Genomic DNA, 22,166 nt, shown 5'->3' on the forward strand with positions numbered 1-22,166 from the left:
GCCGCTTGGAGACTCCTTCGGGCAGTGAAAAGCGGAATACAAAAAGCAGCTCTCCTGCGTCTTCAAACAACTGGAGAACGGCTGCCAGTCAGAGTCGGCAATGCCGGGCGCTCCTGACAGACCGCATCATCCGGCTGGGGAGAAAGAAGTTTCATGCATTCCTTAGGGGGGGGGGGGAGAGAGAACAGGCCGTCCTGCAAAGAGCCCCCCCCCCCCATCCGCTCTTGGCATCTGCCAGGCACGTGGCCGGCTCTGGAAGCGGCTTTTGCGCCCAGCTGCCTGCCTGCCTGCCTGCCTGTGCCAAGGCGAGCCTTTCCTGCCCGTGGCCGCCCCGCGCTCGCTCCGCCTCGGCCGGGGGAAGGGGAGGGAGCGCAGGCAGGCAGGCAGGCTGACGGACGGACGGCTCTGTCGCTCTCCCGCCGGCCTGCCCTTTCCCCCGGCCACAGAGAGGCTGCCCGCCGAGCCGGAGGAGCCCCTCGCCAGCCAGGTCGGTGCGCGCGGATTCTGCCCGGCGGAGCGCGGCTGCAACCCCCACCCCCTCCACCCCCCTCCACCCCCCGCCGCACGCTCGATCCCCGCCTGCTTCCAGGGGTCCCTCCCAGCCCCCTTCCCCGAGCGAGAGACCGAGCAGCGCGAAGGGGAAGACGGCCCAGACGAGCCTCCGGCCGGAGAGCTGCCCGGGGATAAGCCCTCGGCAATACCCTCGAATTAGGGCTGCCAAGTCCCGGCCGGGGCCTCGCTGGGGGAAGGGTGGGACATCCAGGCTGGGAGATTCCTGGAGCCCGGGGAGGACGAGGACCTCTACAGTGCCAGAGAGTTCACCCTCTTCCAAACATTCATTCGCTCCAGGGGAACCGATCTGGATCCTCTGCAGGTAAGCTGTGATCCCAGGCCTGCCTGGAGGGTGGCATCCCTACTTGGAGTTGGGGTGGGGGCAGCAGAACCCAAAGAGAGATCAAGGTGAGTTTCAAAGGTGTCACTGGGATTCTGGTGTCACTCTGGTGCTTTTCTGGGCTGCAGCCAGAAGTGGTTTCTTCCTTCCTTGGAAATGTGGAAATGAGAACTTTCAGCACCCCTCTCTTACTCCCTGGGGGCGGCTGCACTTGTTATAGAACATTGTTTTGGGCTTGCAGCAGGACTGACAACTTTTCAAGCTTCTCCTGTCACTGTCACTTTATAACATCAGGGTGAGCTTTGGACAAAAGCGGGCAATTGTGCCCATCTCCACCCCTGAAAAAATGCACCTAGTGCTTTCGGCACATCCAGCTGCCACTAAGGTGCAGGAGAAAGGGGTGGCCATTCATTTCCAGACCGGTTGCCGATAGGGTGTGGAGGACAGATTCCCAACAGGTCTCTCACAAGCCACCTGTAGCTCTCTGGCTACTGCAGAGAGACCCTCTCTGCAGCCCTCAAAAGACCCAGGAAAAGATCACAAAGGCATCTGTTCCCCGGGGGTTGATTTTATTGCATACGATTTCCCCCCTGCCCCCTCTGCTGCTTAGCCGCAAACTTCATTTCTGGGGCTTTTCCTAGCTCAGATTCTGTTTCTAGGGCAGAACGAAATTTGATAATACGCTGGGCTGGTGTGTGGGTGTGTGTGTGAATTCAGGATATTTTAGCAGAAGTAACTAATGTAAGCCTCCAGCAGCTGCACAGATTCATTCTGCACATGCTCCGGAATGCCCTTTCAAGGTGCTGTAGAGGCAGACTTTTCGGTTTTGCACAGGAAATCCCAGCTTCAAAAACACATTGAAAGCGCATTGCCCAATGTGTGTGGAATGTCACACAGTGTTAACTTGAGGTCTTTCCGCTCATATATTTAATTTTATTTGTGAAGGGTTTTGTTTTGTTAGCCACCTTGGATGTTCTGGAAACGGATTAAGTAAATAAATGGGTTTTAAAAGCCCAATCAATTATGCAGAAGTAGCACTTATTTTAAAAAAGGCTGGCTGTCCCAGGTGTGGCTGGACCGTATGGCAGGGGTAGTCCACCTGTGGTCCTCCAGATGTCCATGGACTACAATTCCCATGAGCCCCTGCCAACAAACACTGGCAGGGGCTCATGGGAATTGTAGTCCATGGACATCTGGAGGACCACAGGTGGACTACTCCTGCCGTATGGGATGAGGGAGACCTTCTTGCTGCCGTGGCCTTTAATTTTTTCTTTCTTTCCTAAGCAGAGCCGCCCGAGGAAAGTTGGGTGGAGAAACCAATCCCCATCTTCCTGCCCAGGACACAAAATGTTCCCTAAAGTGCTGGCCCTGCTGGCCCTGGGCATCCTACACCTGCCCTGGAGCAGCACTCAGGTAAGACAGGAGAGTTGGGCTGACCAAGCCTGAAATGCAGGGGGGAGGATCCATCATGGGGGTCTTCAGGTCAAAGGATGGAGCCTGGTGAAAGGGGGCGGAGTCTAACAGGTGGGAGAGAAGACGCCAGAGGGTTAAGTCAATCAGGGCTCCTACCATACTGGTTTATACTGCCTAAGATTATCAGAGAAATAAGGATGTACCTATCTCACCTTTCAGCTGGGGTTGCCAGGTCCAGCTTGGGAAATACCTGGACTTTTTTTTTTTGAGGGGGGGAGTGGAACTGGCAGAGAGTGGGTTTTGGGAAGAAAAGGAACTTCAGTGGGATATGCTATAGGGCCCACCTTCCAAAATGGTCTTTTTCCCAGGTGAACTGATCCCTATTTCTTGGAGATCAGCTGCAATCCGGGTAAGCTTGCCCATTACCTCCTGGAGGTTGGCAACCCTAACGATAACACTGTCAGGCTAGCGGAGATTCAAACAGGGAAGCCTGTTTGCCCAGAGAATCAGGATTTGTTGACCTTACTGCTAAATATAGGTTCTAAACTATATAATATGTGAACTATCACATGGATATTCCATGAAATTAAGGGTGATATGAGGGGTTACCAACCTGCAGGTGGTGACTGGAGATCTCCTGGTATTCTCCAGAGTCCAGTTACCCTGGAGAAAATGGTTGCTCTGGAAGGTGGATATTATGCCATTATACCCCAAGTCCCCCAAAACCCAACCTCTGAGGCTCCACCCCCCCCCCCCCCAGATCTCCAGCCTAGATCTGTTATTCTCACTATGTTATATTGTATTAATGGAGTATTTTAGGGTATTTTATTGTATTTTACTGATCTTGTAAACCGCTGCAAGACATTTGAGAGTGGCGGTATATAAATATAAACATAAATAGATAAAATAATCCTACCTGTATGTTGTCTACTGACACAATGGACAGGGGCATAGAGGAGGCAAGAGAGACCCCGACTACATCTATCATCCTTCAAACTTAGCTCTTCTTTTGTGGGGATTCAGATTTCACCATGACCGTGGTCAAGAGTGGTGCTTCCCATATTTAACCGTGGCAGCCAGCCAAGAGCCCATCACCCCTACTCATCAGTTCACACCTAACAAGCCAAAGTGCTTCATAGGGGTGCTGTTTGAGAGGGGGAGGGAAATAATACACATTTACAAAAAGTTCATCTAATCCACAGGCCGGCAGGCTGTAAGGACTATGCTAAGGCCGATGCAGATAACTGTCAAAGGGGGGGAATGTTTTGTTTGTTTAAACATGGCTTTTATTTGCAACTGATTCATATGATTTGTGACTGATTTAGTTGCCCATTTAAGCAACTGCTTGCTGTGCAGAGCAGCAAGGACAGGAGGGGCAATGAAACTCCATTAAGCAGTGTAAAAAGGCACCGCCACGAAGGAACTCAGGGAAGCAGCCTGCCAAACTGGTATGAACAGGCCCCCAACTAGATTATCTGTCCCCTGCCAAAATAATTGGCTCCATTTGGGACTGGTGAACAGGGTATAAACCAAATCAGCATGTATTTGAGCACTCCAACTGAAGAGCATGCACATCTAGTGTCCCTGGGGGGGGAAATGGATTTTGTCTTCCGTCTTTGAGAGTCATTTGCACTTATTTCTCTTGCCTTTTTTCTCTTCTCCCCTCCTGGAGGGCTGCTTGAGTAAGCAGCAAGTGGCCAACACTGTGAGGCAGATGCAGAAGCTGCTGTCCTCTCACGAGGCTGCCCAGCTGCAGAACATGCGCAACCTGAAGAAGCAGCTGACTATTCTGCAAGGCAATATCCAGAAGCAGGTGGCCAATCACAATGGTAAGACGGCTGGTAGCCAGAGGACACCTGTGCAAAGAGGCCCCCAGGTTAATTCACACTTCAAACACAGACAAATTCCTCTCAACGCTTTCTGTCTTCCTTGGAGTCCAACTGGAACGACCTCCAGATTTTATTTCATTTTCAAAAGGGTTTTTCCTCAGTGGCTAGGACTGCATTTAAGGCCCGCCAAAAGCAAGCCTCAGTTAATGTCTTGAAGCATCTTTTGAAGGCTTCCTTGAAGGCTGGGTCCTCAGGAGAAGGTGAGAGAGAAGGTTTTGCTTTGCTGCCTAATAGATGTGTCTAGAGATTGTGAAGCTTTTAAACATCTCGTGACATTAACTGAGATGGAGGCTTTTGGCTGGTCCTTTGGGACACTGTGCTTGAAAATAATGGAACCATTCACTCCAGTTTGCCCCTGTGGTCAAAACAAAATCAGCTTTTTAATGTTGTTTCCAAGATCACAAAATGCATTTTTAGAAGAAAATAAAAAAGAAGCACAATTTTTAAAGGAGGGAAAACTTGGCATTTTGAAAATCCAGACTGGGTAGGCTGGCACTATGTCTCTAGAAACAGCCACAGATCACGTCCTGAAAAACAAAAGAAGAAAATAGTAGAATGGGATGTTGACAGTCATGCATGGATTCTCTGTAAAAAACCAATTGAATGAATGGTGGCCGTTCCAAATTAAACATGGAGGCAATGCAAGAGAACATTGCTTCTCATCCAAAATACTTGCAAGGTGGCTGGTTCTTCCCCAGAGAGGCAGGGCCCTTTGAACATCAAGGTGGCTGGTTCATCCCCAGAGAGGCAAGGCCCTTTGAACATGCCAGGGAGATCCAAGAAATCTCTTCCTCCCTGCTTTTTCCACCCAAGATTCCCAGTCTAATGGCACAGGCCATTGTAGTGTGAGCAACCCCTTAGGGAAAAAAACCCCATCATTTTTAATAAATATATATAAGTAGCCACTTCCAATTGTTAGTTAGGGTACCGGGATCCAAAAAAACTCACCTTTTTGTCTTGCTCACCCATCCTTTCTGCTGCTCTTCCACCACAGAAAGCTGCACTCTGCTGCCAGCACCCCTAAACGGCAGGAGGCTGGGCAAGAAAACCCTTGTGGGTCACGATGCGCACTTCCTGTGTGACCCTGGCTTCCTCCTGGTGGGATCTGAGACGCGGACGTGCCTGGAGAATGGCACATGGAGCGGACAGCAGCCTTTTTGCAAAAGTATGTGCTGTCAGCCTGTCTGGGAGACGTTTTGAGGTTCATGGCCAGCTGGGTGTGAGCAATCCGCCTCACAGCTTCCATTTCAACTTGCACGGAAGGCAGGCCTGCAAACCTCCTGGTTGACTGAAAAGGGGGGGGGTGTATAGGGGATGGTTACTGTAAAAACTTGTAGCGGGAAGTATTGCTGCTTAAGGGGTCAAATTCTGAACCCTCAAAATGATTGGCCATTATATCTGATGGGATTCCCCAATTCCAGCTTGGCGAGCCGGGTTTGATTCCCCGCTCCCCCACATGCAGCCAGCTGGGTGACCTTGGGCTCGCCACAGCACTGAGAAAGCTGTTCTGACGGAGCAGTGATATCAGGGCTCTCTCAGCCTCACCTACCTTACACGGCTCCTGTGTTGGGAGAGGAAAGGGAAGGAGATTGTAAGCCGCTTTGAGACTCCTTCAGGTGGAGAAAAGTGGCATATAAGAACCAACTCTTCTTCTTAAGTAATCTCAGGGCTCTCTCAGCCTCTACTTCACAAGGTGCCTGTTGTGGGGAGAGGAAAGGGAAGGAGACTGTAAGCTGCTTTGAGACTCTTTTGGGTAGAGAAAGGCAGCATAAAAGAGCCAACTCTTCTTCTTCTTCCCTTCCAACACAGGCATTCACAATTGCACCAGCAGCCCCTGTGCCAACGGTGGAACCTGCGTGGATGGCTCACCCCGCTACAGCTGCTTGTGTCCCAGTGGCTGGTCGGGCGCCACCTGCCAAGCTCCTGTTTATTCCTGTAAGTCTCAGGGATCTGAGATCCATTTGGGGATGGGGGTGGGGAAAGGGGCCGTCTCGTGCTGAGCTCCAGAGTAGCAAACTTCCCTTTAGTCTTGAAGAGAAACTCCAAATAAACCAAGGCAGCCTGAGATGTAGCTTTCCTTGCGGGGCTCTCTGACTTCAGCCCCGTCCTGCTCCTTCTGATGGAAGAACCTTCCGAGTTTCCGCACAAACAACAGAGCTTGGAATCGTCAGAGCTGCTGTCACTTGGGGAGTGAAAGAGGGACTAAAAGTGCTTTATTTCTTCTCCTGCCTGTCCTGTGCCAGATTCAGTGAAAGCTGATAACTTCCCAGCCACTAAAAAACACAAAACCAAAAATAATAGATCAAAACAAGACTTTTGGGTGTGCTGCATTAGCTGAAACCATTTTGTTTTCTCCTGTTATGCCCAATGAGGGAAATTTCAGATGGATTGAAATCTGAAGTAACCAGACCGTTTTCCTTTCCCCGTCTTGGTTCCCACACTAATCTATGCATACGTTGCTACAGTTACCACTAGAAGTCCAAAGAGAATCAGATGCTCCTGCAACATTACTGTCCCTTATTCCATCTTCTCCAAAGAGACAATCTGTTTGACATCTTTTCTTCTAATGCACTCTGGGGCAAAGTTCCCATTTCTGGAAGGTCCACTGCACTTCAAAAAACAACCAGAAGAGATTCATTCACTCCCCACTTAAAAAAAAAAGGATTCTTAATAACTAGGCAACCAGATGTGCATTTCCAGATTAGCAGAATTGTCCCTATGACGGTGTTTACTTGCCCTGAGCTGTATTGGAAAAGCGGGCTAGAAAAATCCTTACTTACCCCATGAGTAATTGTGGGATACGCTGCCAGTGGAAATAGCAACAGCCACAAGCAGAGATGGCTTCAAAAAGGGGTTTGACAGATTCCTGGAGGAGAGAGCCCATTTGACAGCTACTAGCACTACTGAAGAAAGGGGACCAATACACCCAGAGGTAGTAAACTTGTGACTACCAGGCAATATCAGGGAGATACTTTGGCCTCTGCTCAGTCCGTTGGCCACTGTATGAATCAGGCTTCTGGACCACATGGATGCTGGCTTGATGCAGCAGGGCTTTTCTCATGTTCGTGTGAACGCAAAAGAGGGACTTCCCCCTGGTGTGGAGGCAACCTTAGCCTGGCAAGTTTTGTGACTGATGGCCTTGCTTGGAGAGGCAGTTTTATGTACTCTGAAACCAGGGGGTCAAACTAGAAACATGGCCAACAAAAGGAAGATACTATTTCCAGGAAGTGCCGGAGGGGCGAAGGGTCAGTTCACCACGGTTACTTTTTGTCTGCAGATTGGGTGACGCTGAGTAACTCATCCTTTAGCCGCCAGCCACGTTGTGCTGACAACTCTTTGGGCTCACGCCAGTGCAGCTGTGACACAGGCTTCCAAATGCGGGCAGGGGGCATTTGCCAAGGTAAGAGGCAGTGGGAAGGAGGTTGTGTGACTGGTCACTGGGGAGGAGTTCAGGTGTCATTCTGGTGCCTTGGGACCTATCTGCTAATTTTCTGTGTTTGCACATTCCTGTTCCTGGGGGGGGGGGGGGCGGTGATTCCTTTTTTGTCCCCTCTAGTGGTTGATTTGATATTACACAGCGTATGTCCAGCATGGAAACTGCAGTTGAAGCCTGCAGGGAGATTTGTCAGCCATAAACTGGTGCTGAACTTACATAACTTATGTGGCTCACAGGCATGATGTTTACTGAGCCCTCTGTGGGATGGGCACCCTGTGAACTGAATTTATAAACAACAAATCCACAAATTCAGATGGCCATAGGGAAGAAATCAACGCTTTTATAATGTGTGTAAGCTCTGCTTGTGGCTCCCATGCAGTTTCATGGGCACCTGGCTCTGGCTTCGCCCCCACTTGCCTCGTCAGGCCAAGCAACTGGATCTAGACAGTGAACAGAGCTAGGAATCAGGCAAAGGAGGGGGCCGCTCCCATACCTGGATGCTTTGCCTCCTGTACAAGTGTAACTATCTTCAGTGGTGACTGGTCTCCTGCCTTGCTCATTGAGAATGTCTCCTGCTTTTGCTGCACAAGGAAGATGTGTGCCACTATGATGGGTGAAACACATGGGGTGGGGAGAGGCTTGTATTACAGATGGGTGCTGGGGGGGGCAGGGGGTTGCTCTATACCCAGAGAAACATGCCAGGCAGGCAGTCCCAATCCTCCAGGCCCTGGAACTCCCTCCCTGCCTCCACATCCAAGGTCAGCTCAGCAACTTACTTGTTCCCCCCCCCCACATACAAACAGATGTGGACGAGTGTCACCTCTTCCAGTCCAGCCGCCTGACCCGCATCTGCCTCCATGAATGCGTGAACTTGCCCGGCTCGTACCGATGCACCTGCCCAGCGGGCTACCGGCTCCAGGCTGACAAGAGCACCTGCAGCGGTAGGTATGGGCAGCACGGGAGATGAAGGGGAGGTGGCTGGAAAGCATTGCGTAGAGGGGGAATGTTGCCTCTCTGCTTTGGGCTGAACTGTGCATTCTTGAGGGCAAGGGCAGTGCTTGTGAGTCTGGGTCCAGAACGGGGCCCCAGAATCATTGCTGCTCCCTGCAGAGGCCACCACTAGCCCTTTCATTAAGGCTGCGCAAGGGGGTGGGCTTTGTGCCACATGGGGCAGGCGGGAGCCGCTTCCGATGAAACAAGCGTAAGACCTGCTGCTGAGACAGCTGGCCAATCGCTGGCCAGGACGTTTGTGAGTGGCAGTTGCTACAAGTAGGTGGCCTGAACCTCAGACAGGAAGGGTGCAGGGGCTGGCAGGGGGAGTCTGCTCTTTTTCGTTTTCCTCCTCAAAGGAGTGGGACGGTGGGTGGGCAGGGCCCCTTCCAGCACAGGGTCCAGGGCAAGCACATCCATTGCCGTTGTTTAAGCCAGTCTTGTGGGCACAACATAAGATCTTAATGGCATCAAGGTTACTATTTTGGGGGGAAAACTTATCAACCCTGAGGATTTAAACCCTCACCTTTTGTCCCTACAAGTAGCACTAAAACAGGCATACTTGTACAAACTAAAAGGACTGGTCCCAGCACTGCTTTAGAATTACTTGAGCAAGTGCAATTTGGTTCCTGCTCACTCCATGCCATAATCTGTGCAGGCTAAAGTTATCAGAGGGGAGGAGTCCATCTTGGAGTTCCCGGCCCCAGAAAAGGGGAACGGTGGCCTTGGTGTGAAGTCCTCCCAGGTGGCTTCTGCCAGCACCTGCCACACCAGTTGCTCTTAAGCTACTACAGGCAGCACAGGAAAGATTTCCCCTGCCTGACATGTCCTGGAAGCAGCAACTGCACCAGATGCATTAAGCCAACTGGTACCGCAGAGGGAAAATCAGGGCATCACAGTGAGAACTAGCACCAACTGGAATGCATAAGACCCATGATGGAAATGGACCGCTCATCATCAACGCAGCCTGTAAGGGGTCACGACCACTGAAGCATGAGTACTGTGCTTGATAGGCCTTGATTTCCATGCTGGCTTCCCCAGGAAAGGTAGTGCATATTGCCTGGTTTTAGGGATGGGATGTAGACCGGAGTGGAGTGGGGTGGGGAGACACCTTGTCAAACTCTGAAACCCACATTGCTACAGAAATTCCCCGTTTTCTTCATAAGATGTGGATGAGTGTGCGGAGAACCAACACAACTGCAGTCGGGGACAGATGTGCATCAATGTCTTTGGAGGCTTCCGATGCGTGCGGCCCGAGTGCCCAAAGCCCCAGCTCAACACCAGCTATGTCAAAACCTCTGTTGCGTAAGTGCAAACATCAGCCTTCTCCTTGGCTATGCTGTGAAAGCAGTTCTTGGCCAGGGTTTACTGCCTAGGCCAGGGGTAGTCAACCTGTGGTCCTCCAGATGTTCATGGACTACAATTCCCATGAGTCCCTGCCAGCAAATGCTGGTCCATGAACATCTGGAGGACCACAGGTTGACTACCCCTGTCCTTGGCTCCCCGTCCAACCCAAAATGTGTACTCTACCCAGGCAGCTCTTGAACCTAGCTCACTCCATTGAGTGACATCTAGCTGCTATTCTTTGGACTGGATCCCATGGGCCTGTTCCACTAGGAGTGCTCTTCCCTGAGCGGAACTGAAGGAGCTCCCCACCACCACCACCATCATCACTGCAAGAGAATCTTCTGAGCTGGGGAAGACTGCTTCTGCCAGAAATATCCAAGGGGTCCAACTCTGGGCTATATACAGAACCATTGGTGCTACTCAAAAGTAGAATGCAGTTCTCCTGCAATTGTTAAGATGTTTCTAGCTTTGAGCAGCTCAGTCATTCTATGGGGTCTTCAAAAGCATCAACAAAGTTGAGGTGGGCTCTGGATTAAGGATACTGTTCTTTTTACTATGCACCAGTACCAAAAGGGAGTACTGGTAGAATCATAGATCTGGAAGGGACCTGCACAATGCAGTCACTCACAACTACCAGCCCACCCACAGTGACCCTAATTTAATGCCCAAGTGATCCCTCGACCAAACATCTCCAGAAGCCAGCATCCTTTCCACACAGTGGTACTGGATACCCTGAAAGGTCTACAAGCAGATTGTGATTTGGCTACCTCTGATTCGAACCGCTTAAATGCAGGGGGTGATCAGCACAGCTGGGAGAGTCTGAAAAGTACCCAAATAAGCACAGATCCGATGTCTTGCAACAGAATAGAGGTTGCTGGGTCATACTTCTTGAGTTGCGAAGTGCTGCCATTTGGGGTAGCCAAATAAGTCACATGAAGCTGCATTATACCAAATTGGACCATTGGTCCATCAAGGTCTCCATGGTCTTAACAAAAGGTCTTTCACATCATCTTCTCCTTGATCCTTTCCACTGGAAATGCCAGGGATTGAACCGGGGACCCTCTGCATGCCAAGCAGATATTCCTCTACTGAGCCACGGCACCTTCATACAATTCCTAATGGAATGCTTCCTTTCTGTCTTCCTGTAGGCAGTGTGAGCGGAGCCCTTGCCCCATGGACAGCAAGGCCTGCCAGAGAGCCGCTAACTCCATCTCGTTCCACTACTTGCCTCTGCAGTCCAACCGCACGGTGCCCCGGGTCCTCTTCAAGATGTCCACCAGCCGCTTTGTTGGAGACAGCCTGCGCTTTGCCATCTTGGGGGGCAACAGCCAAGGAATGCTGGCCGTGCAGCGTGCGGACCGCCAGACAGGGGAGTTGGTGCTCACCAGACCAGCCGTGGGACCAACTACGTTGGAGGCAGAGCTAGAAATGAGCGAATTTGCCCGGAAGATCCCCCTGGGGAAGCACATCTTCAAGGTCACAGTCTTCGTCTCACAGTACGAATTCTGAGCCCCGGCCCTACAGAATACTGCAGGGACAGAAGCACAAAACATTGACAGCAGAATTGGCAGCAGTTCCAAGGACGTGGCTGTGGGCCAGAGAGTCCAACCTGCATGCCAAGACCCGACTGAAAGAGCAGTCAAGGCATGCTCTGCAAAATGAAGAAACCCATGCTGGATGACCCACAGTTCGATGCCTTTTACAACAGGAAGCCAACACAGTACAGATCCTTCTCCACCGTAATAGATGCCACCATTAAGGGAAGAAACGAGGAGGACACATTGATGTAGCAGCTGACATCACCGCTGGCAAGTACAGGGCAACCCTGGAAGGACAGCTCTTGCCTAGACAGCTTGCTCCTATCCCTGAGCCTTGGCAGACTGGAAAAGAGGAGGGAGGGAGGAAGGAAGCCGTATGAGCTGGCTTCCTGGCAGCGTTGAAGAAGATGGCCTGCCAATTGTTCTGGGAGCTGCTGGGGAGCACCTATATTCTTTTAACATAGAGCAAAGCATGCCTCCAGTTTGAATCTTGAGCTAAGAGGAAAAGCAGGGCATAAATATTTTACTATGATAGATAGATGAACCTAACAAACAGCCTAGACAGCAGCAAACAGGCAGTTCCTAGTTTAATTCCCATCTATCAGTCTGCCCTTAGTCAGCTTAGAGAAGGGCCTCAAGAAATAAACACCAAAGGGACCTGCTCATGAAGCTTTGTGACATGAGAAAGGTGATCGGGGAGGATGTGTAGAGGCCAGCAATGAGCCCCCCACCTCGTCATCAGACAGCTCTGCATTCTTGGCTGCTTCCCCACAGCTATTTCTAACAATTCAAGGAGACAATTCTAACAATTCTGGAGAAGAGTGGAAGGCAGTTTGGGAAGCTCGTAGCCAGCCTGAAGGTATGATGCACCCATGGACCACTTGGAACAGACACCTCTCTCTTTCCCCCTCCCCACAGTGATAAAAAGTTCCAAGAGTTGGATTATTCTGGTTCTTTTCTAGGCAGAGGAATAGGATACGGGGGTGGGGGGAGAAACCCTTTTGGGCACCATGCTCAAGACTCTGGTTTCATGCCAGTGGGCTGCTGCAATGATGCAAGATGTAGAAAATGGAATATGTACCCAATTATTAAAAATAATAATCTTTGCTGTATTGACATCTGGTTTTTTTTAAAGCAACTTTTCGACTAGTATCTGGCATGGGTAGTAAATGACATCTCAACAATCATAGCCTGAGAAACACCGCGGTTTTGAGAAATATATTGACCCAAGCAGGATGACTAGCCCTGGGAAGCCAAGTGAGGGGGGAGGACCCTGCCATCCTGCACATGTTGCAGCATTTGTTTTGCTACAGCTTCATAGCCAGCATGAGGGGCAGGGTGGCAAAACTCTGGCTCTCCAGCAGCTTATGGACTACAGTTCCCATTACCCCCTGCCACCTTGGCCAACTGGCAGAGGCTCATCAGCACCGCAGTCCATGAACATCTGGAGAGTCACAGTTTGGCCATCCCGGGTAGCAGTTAAGAACAGCAGCTGCTAATTTGGGGAACCAGGTTTGATTCCCCACTCCTTCTCCCCTGGCAGTCAGCTGAGTGACCTTTGGCCAGGCAGATTCCTGGAGGAGAGGGTCCGTTCAGTAGCTACTAGCCAGTCACAGTTCTCCCAGAGCTCTCTCAACCTCATCTGTTGCAGGGAGAGGAAGGGAAGGCGATTATAAGCTTCTCTGAGACTCCTTTGGGTAGTGAAAAGCAGAGTACAAAACCCCAGCTCTTCTAGGCTCTTCCTCTACTTCTGACTTTGCAATTAATGCCCAGCCCCAATGCTATGGTGAAACCTCCTCTGCGCATGACTAACCACGAGCTCAGGTTTTCTCAGGATCGCTCCTCCGGCCAGTCCTGTCAACTAAACGCCACCAAATGCCCTCAGGTTGTTCCACGGTCGTGCACAGAGGCTTGGCTGACATTCTGGATCATGCAACAATCCCTGCCCAGCCACAGCAGTACCAGGTTCAGAGCTCAGCCCGCCGTTCCTGCATATACCCACCAACACCACTGCAAGGGTAGTTAAAACAGCTCTTTATTGATGAACACACTAGGTAGCATCGGAAGCCAGCATGGAACAGACGAGAGCTGCTGAAGTGCCGCATGATGGAACATGATGGCTTCCTAGTAGGGCGAAGAGCATTGACTGGAGGGGAAAGCCAGTGGCCCCTTTGTGCGATCTGGAATGGCGGCTCGCGGGGCTGGCTTCAGTCAGGAGAGCTGGTCGGCGCCTTAGGCTTTGCACAGGCCAAAACGGAGCCCATTCTGCAAAACGGCTGGAGATGGCAACTGCCATTGGTGCCGTCTGCCTCCCAGGACCCAGGAAGGTTCGAAAAAGCACCTGGTGCAGGATGCGGAGGGATCAAGTACATGGGATGGGGCAGAGCTGAGCCAAGGCCCAGCCTCCCAGCATCCATGAGCATAAGGCACTCCAAAGGTAAGGAGGTGTTCTGATACGCTTCGGATCTCCACCGCCTGTCCCCGCAGAAGAGACGCTAGCAGAAGCTTCTTAATTTAGTCGTGAGGATGAGGACGGGGGGGGGGGGGATGGAAACAAACCCCTCCACCAGTTTTGGAGTTGATTCTTGGAAGGAAACAGGTGATCCTGGAGGGCTGGCGTAGCCAACCTGTCTAAAGTGCATCTGAGATTCAAAAAACATTTTAAAAAGAAAAGAAAAAAAAGGAGTGATTTGTGGAGGACTGTTTCGGGGAGGGGGATAAGGATGGATGGATGGACCAACGGAATATCCTAAAACAATCTATGGGAAAGCGCAAGGGGGAGAGGCATGAAGGGTGATCGAGTCTGTTTTCTTTTGCACACCCCTGATCTGCAAAGCCTATGAACATGGGCTCTGTAACCCCAGAAATCAACTTTCCTCTTGTCAGATGGGACAGAGGGATACATAGGAAAGATCCACAACCAGAAGCATTGTCTAGTAATTGATCACTTGATCTAACCCAGAGCATACAAGCGCATGTAGCTGAGACCACAACTCTGCAGGGCAATGGAGGCTGAGCTGGGGTGCTTGAGGAGAGAATGACCACCTTTGGGTAACTGCTGGGTAGCCAGCAGTCTCTGTTGTACAGCAAGGAGCCAGAATCCAGTCCCCCAGCTCTGTGACCTACTGAAATGTCTCCCGTAAAACTTGATTCTTTGGTGCAAAGACAACCGGACTCTTGTGTTAGGCAGGAGATTAAAAACTAGTCTAAGAGAAGGAGCTGAGAGGGGATTCAATTCTCCATCTGTACAAATCTCTTCCAGCCTACAGTCATCGGCCCAAGAAGTATTAAAGAATTTAATTTTTTTAAATCCCCACTTTTCAGCCGCAATTAGGCTAAGGGCCAAAGAGGGACCACAGTTTTCATTGTAGACAAGCTGCCTTCAGCTCTTGGGGGGAGGGGGGCAGAGAAGAAATATCATCTAGACCAGGGGTAGTCAACCTGTGTCCTCCGGATGTTCGTGGACGACAATTCCCAGGAGCCCCTGCCAGCATTTGCTGGCAGGGGCTCCTGGGAATTGTAGTCCATGAACATCCGGAGGACCACAGGTTGACTACCCCTGATCTAGACAGCTGGGGTAAACACTGAAAGCATTAAAGCCAAATGAGGAACCAAAGCCAGATGACGAACCAGATGAGGAACTGGCAGGTCACAGTTGCATCTAGTGTGTCTAGTTGGGCAAAAGCCAGGGAGTCCCATAGGCTGCTTTGCAGACTGAGGGTATACGCCTAGCCTTCCTCCAAATGCAGCATCTGGGCCCGCCCCAAGAAAAGCAGGGCCTCTTCTGCCAAATACTCAATATGGCCTCAAATGACAGGGGAAAGGTGGCCAAAACTCCTGTGGCTTAATACTGCCCATCTCGCTGCCTTCCCAAAAAACAAGACAGTAACTTGCAGTCACTCCCTTTCCTGTCCTTTTGCTATGCAGGGATAGTGGGAAGTCTCTTTGAAAGGCTAGAAATAGGGAAACAATATTGTCTGGATGATGTGTGACAGCGAACTGTCTACATGGGTTTGAAAGAGGAATGGTATAGCAACTGAAAAAAGAGGAAAGAGAAGGGTGCTGAGTTACATCTGGGGGTAACCTTTTAAACGAACCCCCCCTACCCCCGAGAATTATATTACACATCTAATGGGAAGATGTGGAAATAGCTGGAAGGCTGGCAACCAGGGCCAAGCAGTTTGCAGCCAATGACTTGCTGATCTCACAGTCAATTTAAACGTGCTCTTTTCCAATCTGGTACCCCTTAATGACATGCAAGGGGTGGGAACCTTCCGAAATCATTTTACACGTAAGCCGCAAGGCTGGGTGCCTTCTTTCAAACGAGCATCCCTGGAAGGGGTAACCTCTTGTGGGGACTGCATCATGCGGCTGTACAAAGTTTTCGGATCTTTCCCAGTAGCTGTAGTAGAGGCTGGTGGTGGGGCGGGACGAGGAGAGCGGGGACAGCCGGGAAATGTAAGGGAGCAAAGGCAGCCACCAAGCCTGAGGGCGCAGAAGGGGTGAAAGAGAGCTAGAAAGGACAGGACCCAGGGAGCAGCGGTCATTATAAGCTGTAGGTCACCAACAGCGCTCCACCTACAGCCACAGAGGCTGGCCATTAATACCAACCTCTGGACTGCCAAGACCTGCAAGCTCTCAAAGTGCTTCCCCTCCCCAGAGCCAGCATCCTGCACAACCAACCTGGGACTGCACCCAGGCAGAGCTAAGAAACTGCAAAGAGGATAGGGTTGGCTGCAGGGGAGAATTCTGGGCACAGCAAATACATCATCACCCACCACAACAACGCAATCAAACAGACGCCAAGGATTCCATACACCCTTTTTTGCAAGAGGAGATGCAGTTCTGGCATCGAAGGGGAAGGGGGAGAAACTGCATGCCCTCCCACTGCCTCTAGACAGCTCCACTTCAAAGAACCCAAATGTTTGGTAAGACATTTATCCTCCCCGCCCCAATTCCCATCCTGGCCAGAAGGTGGGAGATATGAACCTGCCCAAATCTGAGCCTCTCCCAGGAAAAGATTGCACTCTCTCCCACTGTGAAGAAATTCTCTTAATTCCTTCACAGCTTTGACAGGACAAGCATAAGATAGAAAACTGTGAATGACAAAGATTGGGGAGGGGAGGGGAGGGAGCTACATCCGAGCATTTCTGCACAGCAGCTGAGCTGACCCTGTGGCTGGCTGTTTGGTGCTGTAGCACAAGACAGCACTCTAGAGCAGGGGTAGGGTAGTCAACCTGTGGTCCTCCAGATGTTCATGGACTACAATTCCCAGGAGCCCCTGCCAGCGTTTGCTGGCAGGGGCTCCTGGGAATTGCAGTCCATGGACATCTGGAGGACCACAGGTTGACTACCGCTGCTCTAGAGGAACTCCTGAGCGCCCAGGGCCCGTCTGAGTGTGCAAATGTCCACATCCCATAAGCAGGAACCGGTTCAACATCTGCAGCAAAGGTAGGGTGATGGCTGGGGAGGGGCAGAAGGATTAAGAAGAGGAAAGGAAAAAGGAGGGAGGGTGTTAACGTACAAAAAATGTAACAGACCCAGGAGGCTAAACCAAGTCCAACCAGCAGCGGCGGCAGAGTCCGCATTTGCTCCCGCCTTTAGAGAGGCCTCACTTCCCCTGGTAACCGCTGAACTCCATGTCGTCCTTGCGGCGGCGTGGCGTGAAAAGGGAGCTGAAAGGGTAGAGCTTCGCCTTGGCCTGGAAGCGCTGTCCGGCAATCTCAATCTCATACTCGCCCCGGTTGACAAAGTCGGGCGTCACTAGCTGCTCCGCCCCAGTTTCCGGATCTGGGTTCTGCACAAAGCCCAGGCAGACGTGCCGCTCCAGGGTGTAGCTGTAGGCACTGCTGGTGGTTTGGCCTGCGTAGAGTCCGTTCCGGTAGATGGGCTCCCCCCACCAGGGCCACAGGTCCAGGTCTGTGTCGTGATCTTCGAGGATGAACATGGTGAAGCGCTTGCAGACCCCTTCTTGCTTCTGCCGCATCAGCGCCTCCCGCCCAATGAAGTCGGTGCCCTGCAGAGACAGAGAAGCATGTACAGAGTGTACAGAGCAGGACATGCCAGCGCTTGCTCAGGGGAGGAAGGGCAAGGCCATCCACAGAAGCTCCCGGTTATTATGCAAGGAGCCCCCAAGAGAAAATAGCAGAACTCTGAAAGGTTCTAATAGCCATTCTGACAACCCAGGGGCTGACTCCAGCCAGCTTTTTCCTTGGAAAGCCTGCTTGGTGTAGCGGTTAAGAGTGGCGGCTTCTAATCTGGTGAGCCGGGTTTGATTCTCCGCTCCTCCACATGCAGCCAGCTGGGTGACCTGGGACTAGTCACAGCTCTGATAGTGCTGTTCTCACAGAGTGGTCCTATCAAAGCTCTCTCAGTCCCCCATACCTCACAGGGTGTCTGTTGTGGGGAAAGTAAAGGGAAAAGCGGAGTATAAAAACCAACGCTATTTCTTTAATATCATCCAGTTCCATACATCTGTCTACCTGAGGGTCCCATGATCCCCAGCACAGCCTTTTTGGTAGTCAAAGGGGGAACCCCTCCTCCCCTAGTGTGAGATTCAAACCTGGGTTTTCCAGGCCCTACGTCCAACACTCTGAACACACTGGATGCATTCAGCCCCATGTTCGCTGGCATTTCAGTCCTTTATGATGTTTGTAAAGGAAGCTAACCACTACTCTGCAATGTCTTAAACTGGCTGTTATTCCTCCTTTAAAGGTATTTGTCAGAGTGACTTTTTTATTATGGATCTTTGTATACTCATAAGCCACCTGGAGGACAAGCTTGGGGCTGACAGGCTGTGGAGATGGAATGTTTTCAATTAATAACCAACATGTTTCATTTCACCGAGATCACCTGGGGAAGAGGGGTTGAACTCGAATCCAAGTCTCCCATCTCTGGGTCTAATGCAGTGTTCATTCTGCAGGGAGGTGGTGACGGAGACGAGCAGCTCGAGTCTGAGAATGAGCTTCCTTTTCAGAGCCATCGCTCTTCTCTATTCCCAGCCCTGCACCCACCACCCTAAATACTTCCCAAGCAGTCCCCGCACCCCTCTTGCACCTTGTCAAGTTTCACCCGGAACTCGCGCCCACATTCCAAGGGAGTGGTGAAAGCATCCAGGTCTTGGCCCCAAAAGGCAAAAAACTTCTCGATGCGTAAGCTGCGGAGGGCATAGTAGCCGGAGTTCCGGATCCCGTACTTCTGCCCCACGCTCATCACTTCGTTGTACACGTGCAAAGCGTACTGCAGGCGGAAGGGGGAGAAAACAAAACAGCCCTTTACATTCCCTGGCCAGAAGCAGCCCAAGGCATGAAAACTGCAGAACAAGCCAGTAACCAAATGGTACAGGAGGCAAAAACCCTCCATTAGAATCACAGAATCATAGAATCACAGAGTTGGAAGGGGCCATACAGGCCATCTAATCCAACCCCCTGCTCAACGCAGGATCAGCCCTAAGCATCCTAAAGCATCCAAGAAAAGTGTGTATCCAACCTTTGCTTGAAGACTGCCAGTGAGGGGGAGCTCACCACCTCCTTAGGCAGCCTATTCCACTGCTGAACTACTCTGTGAACATTTTTTTCCTGATATCTAGCCTATATCGTTGTACTTGTAGTTTAAACCCATTACTGCATGTCCTTTCCTCTGCAGCCAACAGAAACAGCATCCTGCCCTCCTCCAAGTGACAACCTTTCAAATACTTAAAGAGGCCTCTCATGTCCCCCTCTCAACCTCCTTTTCTCCAGGCTGAACATTCCCAAGTCCCTCAGCCTATCTTCATAGGGCTTGGTCCCTTGGCCCCAGATCATCTTCGTCGTTCTCCTCTGTACCCTTTAAATTTTATTACCCCAACCTGCTTCCAGTAGTCACTAATGCAACTCCAAGTAAATAACACCTGTGTATCTCGATGTCCCTCCCACGCAATACCGTCTACTCATACCTGACGAAGGGAGCTTTGACTTTGGAAAGTTTATACTCAGGGAAAAATCCTTGTTGGTCTTTAAAGTGCAACCAGGCCTGGAATCTTGGCCGTCTTTTTTGGGCCACTCGCTAAGACGACCAGCAGGCAGACACTCATCCTCACAGGTTATGAGAAAATTCAACTGGCTTTAACTAAACCAATCCAAGGATGAGGAAGACCACAAAGAATCTGCCAAGTTTTGTGCTGACTTAAATTAGGAGCCCAGAGGGAACAGCTCACTATGCAGTCGCATGCACCAAAAGATTTCCTGAGAAGTCCATCTAAATAGCTGAGTCATGCAGCACCTTCAAAGCTATCTATGAAAGTCAAGGCCAGGGATTTTGCAGGAAGGATCCTGGGTTGCTGTTTTTTATTTGCTCACTTATATCCAGGGTGAGAATGCTTCTGGAAACCACTAGAAAAACTGTTTTCAAAAGCTGTGCCCCGAGATCTCAAGCAACTACTGGGTAAACATACAACCAGGACAAGCATGAGTGCTAACCTCTAGCAATCTGGAAGCCTTGCGTTCCCAAAGAAGCAAAACATCTGGCTTAAGGTTGGACAGTGGACAGAGCCAGTTTGGTGTAGTGGTTATGAGTGCGTACTTCTAATCCGGCAAGCTGGGTTCGATTCTGCACTCCCCCCACATGCAGCCAGCTGGGTGACCTTGGGCTCAACACAACACTGATAAAGCTGTTCTGACCGAGCTGTAATATCAGGGCTCTCTCAGCCTCACCCACGTCACAGGGTGTCTGTTGTGGGGAGAGGAAGGGAAGGCAATTGTAAGCCACTCCGAGCCTCCTTTGGGTAGAGAAAAGCGGCATATAAGAACCAACTCTTCTTCTTCTGGATCATCATAACGAGTCGAGATGACACAAAGAAGCATATTTATTAAAATATTTCTCTTCCGCCACTGCTCAAGGAGGCTGGAAGTGCAACTCCCTTCTCAAGGTACCAAAACAGGCACAGCTCACAATGCCTGCCAACCGTGCTCAGGAAAATTGGAGGAAAAAAATCAGAAGTATTTGTGAATTATCGGAGAGATTTGAAAACAGCAAAGAGGTGGAAGCGCTGTTTGTTGGGCTTCTGCTGCAGTCTCTTTAAAGTTTAAAGAGACTGCAGAAGACAGGCTGAGATTCAGCTGTGCAGTGGGGAGCAGATTGTTTCCTCTTGGTTCAGCTTTACACCGGCTTCTCATGCAGCAAGCCAAGCCAGACCCAGGATCATGTTGGCATTTCTTTTATCAGTATTTTTCTTCTCAGGTCTATTGGATGCCAATGAATTCGGGATTTCCACAAAAACCCAGATCTGAAAACCATACTGGTATTGTGGTCTGGGAATTTTCAGAAATCCTGAAATTTTTTCCAGATCCAATAGACCTGAACTGAAAAATACCAGCTTAAAAATATATATATTGCACAGGTGAGCTCTTTGCCTGACCCAATCAGGTGCGATTCTAGCACGCCTATTTGACTAGTCAATCACCATCTTGCAATCTGCCACTAAAGCTATCAATGTCAGCTTCACGCAGCCAGGCAGATCACCTTTTTCAGCCACACACCTGGACCGCTTCTATGTGCCTGAAAAAGAACATGCAGATACCACAGTTGCTAATCCGTGGCCCTCACTGGAATCCCTAATGCAAAGATCCTGGGCCGGATCCAGCCAGTTTTTCTGCTGAAAAGACAAACATAAGTTGTCTTTGATCACCAAACAGTTTTAGCTTGGGATCATAGGACCAACATGGACAAATCCACCATACGATTAAGGTTGAAATACAGAGGGTAGTTGGCTAACACTGAATCAACAAGCTGGTTGGATACACCCTTCTGAACCTTGTTATGCCACCTCTCTGGAAAAGCAGGGAGTCCAAAGGCTCTACAAGCCAAGTCAATGGCTACTGAAGGGCCTCTCACCTCAATGGGGATGTAGAGCATGAATCCCGGTTCCCCCGTGTGCGTCATACTCATGACGCGGATGCCGTTGGCGTAACCCACGCTCATCTCCTGTGGGACAGAACAGAAAGCAGTCAGGCTGGCAAAGCTGCTTGTACGATCAAGAATGAGACTGCTAAGAGGAGGAGAAGAGGATGAAAGACATAGTAACGGGCATCAACTCAAGACAGGATTAAATTGAGGTTACACAAGAAGTTATACTCAACTTTTAATATATTGTTTTTGTATTAAAATGTTATGAACCGCCGCGAGCCGGTTTCCGAGAGCGGCGGTCATACAAATCAAATAAATAATAATAATAATAATAATAATAACTAACTCCGAAAAGCATTTCTGCAAGAGAACAAGCAGATCAGGGAAGGTAGCAAATAACCCAGTAAGGATGAACACATTCCCTCAAGCTCTCCTCTCTTATGAGTCCACAGCTCCCTTATAGCTCAGGTTTGGCCTTCTTGGAACCTTAAGGAGTAATACATTTATTGCCACACATGTGTACATGGTCCACAAAGTCTCTTGTTTAAATGCATAGAACAAAACATGTTGTGACTCATGTACATTTGCGCCACAAGACGACTGCTAGTGCCACAAAACCCTTGATCCTGCTGCAAAGGACCACCTTGAGATGGCCCCAGCAACTAACCGGGGATTTGTACACCATGCTGGGCAGGAGTGCACTCTGTCTGGAAAGCTAAGGTCCCCGACGTCCAGAGAGCTAGCAACCACCAGAGCAAACGAGTCAAGGCAGATTTCTC

At 50.4% G+C, this 22,166-nt stretch overlaps 2 protein-coding genes across 10 annotated transcripts in view; one reads left to right on the top strand and one right to left on the bottom strand.

The window, feature by feature from the left end:
• The first annotated feature begins 304 nt into the window (after positions 1 to 304).
• Positions 305 to 12,617, top strand: LOC143823352 (fibulin-7-like). 2 transcript variants are annotated; one of them, XM_077309591.1, is made up of 9 exons: positions 305 to 487; positions 2,180 to 2,305; positions 3,978 to 4,134; positions 5,189 to 5,359; positions 6,004 to 6,129; positions 7,472 to 7,594; positions 8,434 to 8,571; positions 9,787 to 9,925; positions 11,116 to 12,617. In XM_077309591.1, exons 2-9 carry the CDS (start codon positions 2,240 to 2,242, stop codon positions 11,474 to 11,476), a joined length of 1,281 nt encoding a protein of 426 aa, XP_077165706.1. In that variant the 5' UTR covers positions 305 to 487; positions 2,180 to 2,239; the 3' UTR covers positions 11,477 to 12,617. The 2 variants fall into 2 exon arrangements, with proteins under 2 accessions (XP_077165706.1, XP_077165705.1); XM_077309590.1 differs by lacking the exon at positions 305 to 487 and adding an exon at positions 529 to 874.
• Positions 12,618 to 13,522: 905 nt separating this feature from the next.
• PDPR (pyruvate dehydrogenase phosphatase regulatory subunit) overlaps positions 13,523 to 22,166 on the bottom strand; it is a 30,639-nt gene continuing 21,995 nt past the window's right edge. For all 8 annotated transcript variants that reach the window (XM_077309583.1, XM_077309581.1, XM_077309588.1 and 5 more), the window contains 3 exons: positions 21,376 to 21,465; positions 18,562 to 18,744; positions 13,523 to 17,521 (listed from right to left, as the gene is read on the bottom strand). In XM_077309583.1, the coding sequence (XP_077165698.1) occupies positions 17,117 to 17,521; positions 18,562 to 18,744; positions 21,376 to 21,465 (678 nt within the window). In that variant the 3' untranslated portion in view covers positions 13,523 to 17,116. The remainder of the gene's footprint in view (positions 17,522 to 18,561; positions 18,745 to 21,375; positions 21,466 to 22,166) is intronic.

Source organism: Paroedura picta, chromosome 14 (genome assembly GCF_049243985.1).
Source record: "Paroedura picta isolate Pp20150507F chromosome 14, Ppicta_v3.0, whole genome shotgun sequence".
Taxonomy (NCBI): domain Eukaryota; kingdom Metazoa; phylum Chordata; class Lepidosauria; order Squamata; family Gekkonidae; genus Paroedura; species Paroedura picta.

What these genes read in the sequence shown, in the direction of transcription:
- LOC143823352 (XM_077309591.1), top strand. Translation starts at nt 2,240, where the DNA reads ATGTTCCCTAAAGTGCTGGCCCTGCTGGCCCTGGGCATCCTACACCTG. An exon ending in CCAAGCTCCTGTTTATTCCT is followed by an intron (nt 6,130 to 7,471) that starts GTAAGTCTCAGG and finishes TTTTGTCTGCAG; the next exon opens with ATTGGGTGACGCTGAGTAAC. An exon ending in TGACAAGAGCACCTGCAGCG is followed by an intron (nt 8,572 to 9,786) that starts GTAGGTATGGGC and finishes TTTCTTCATAAG; the next exon opens with ATGTGGATGAGTGTGCGGAG.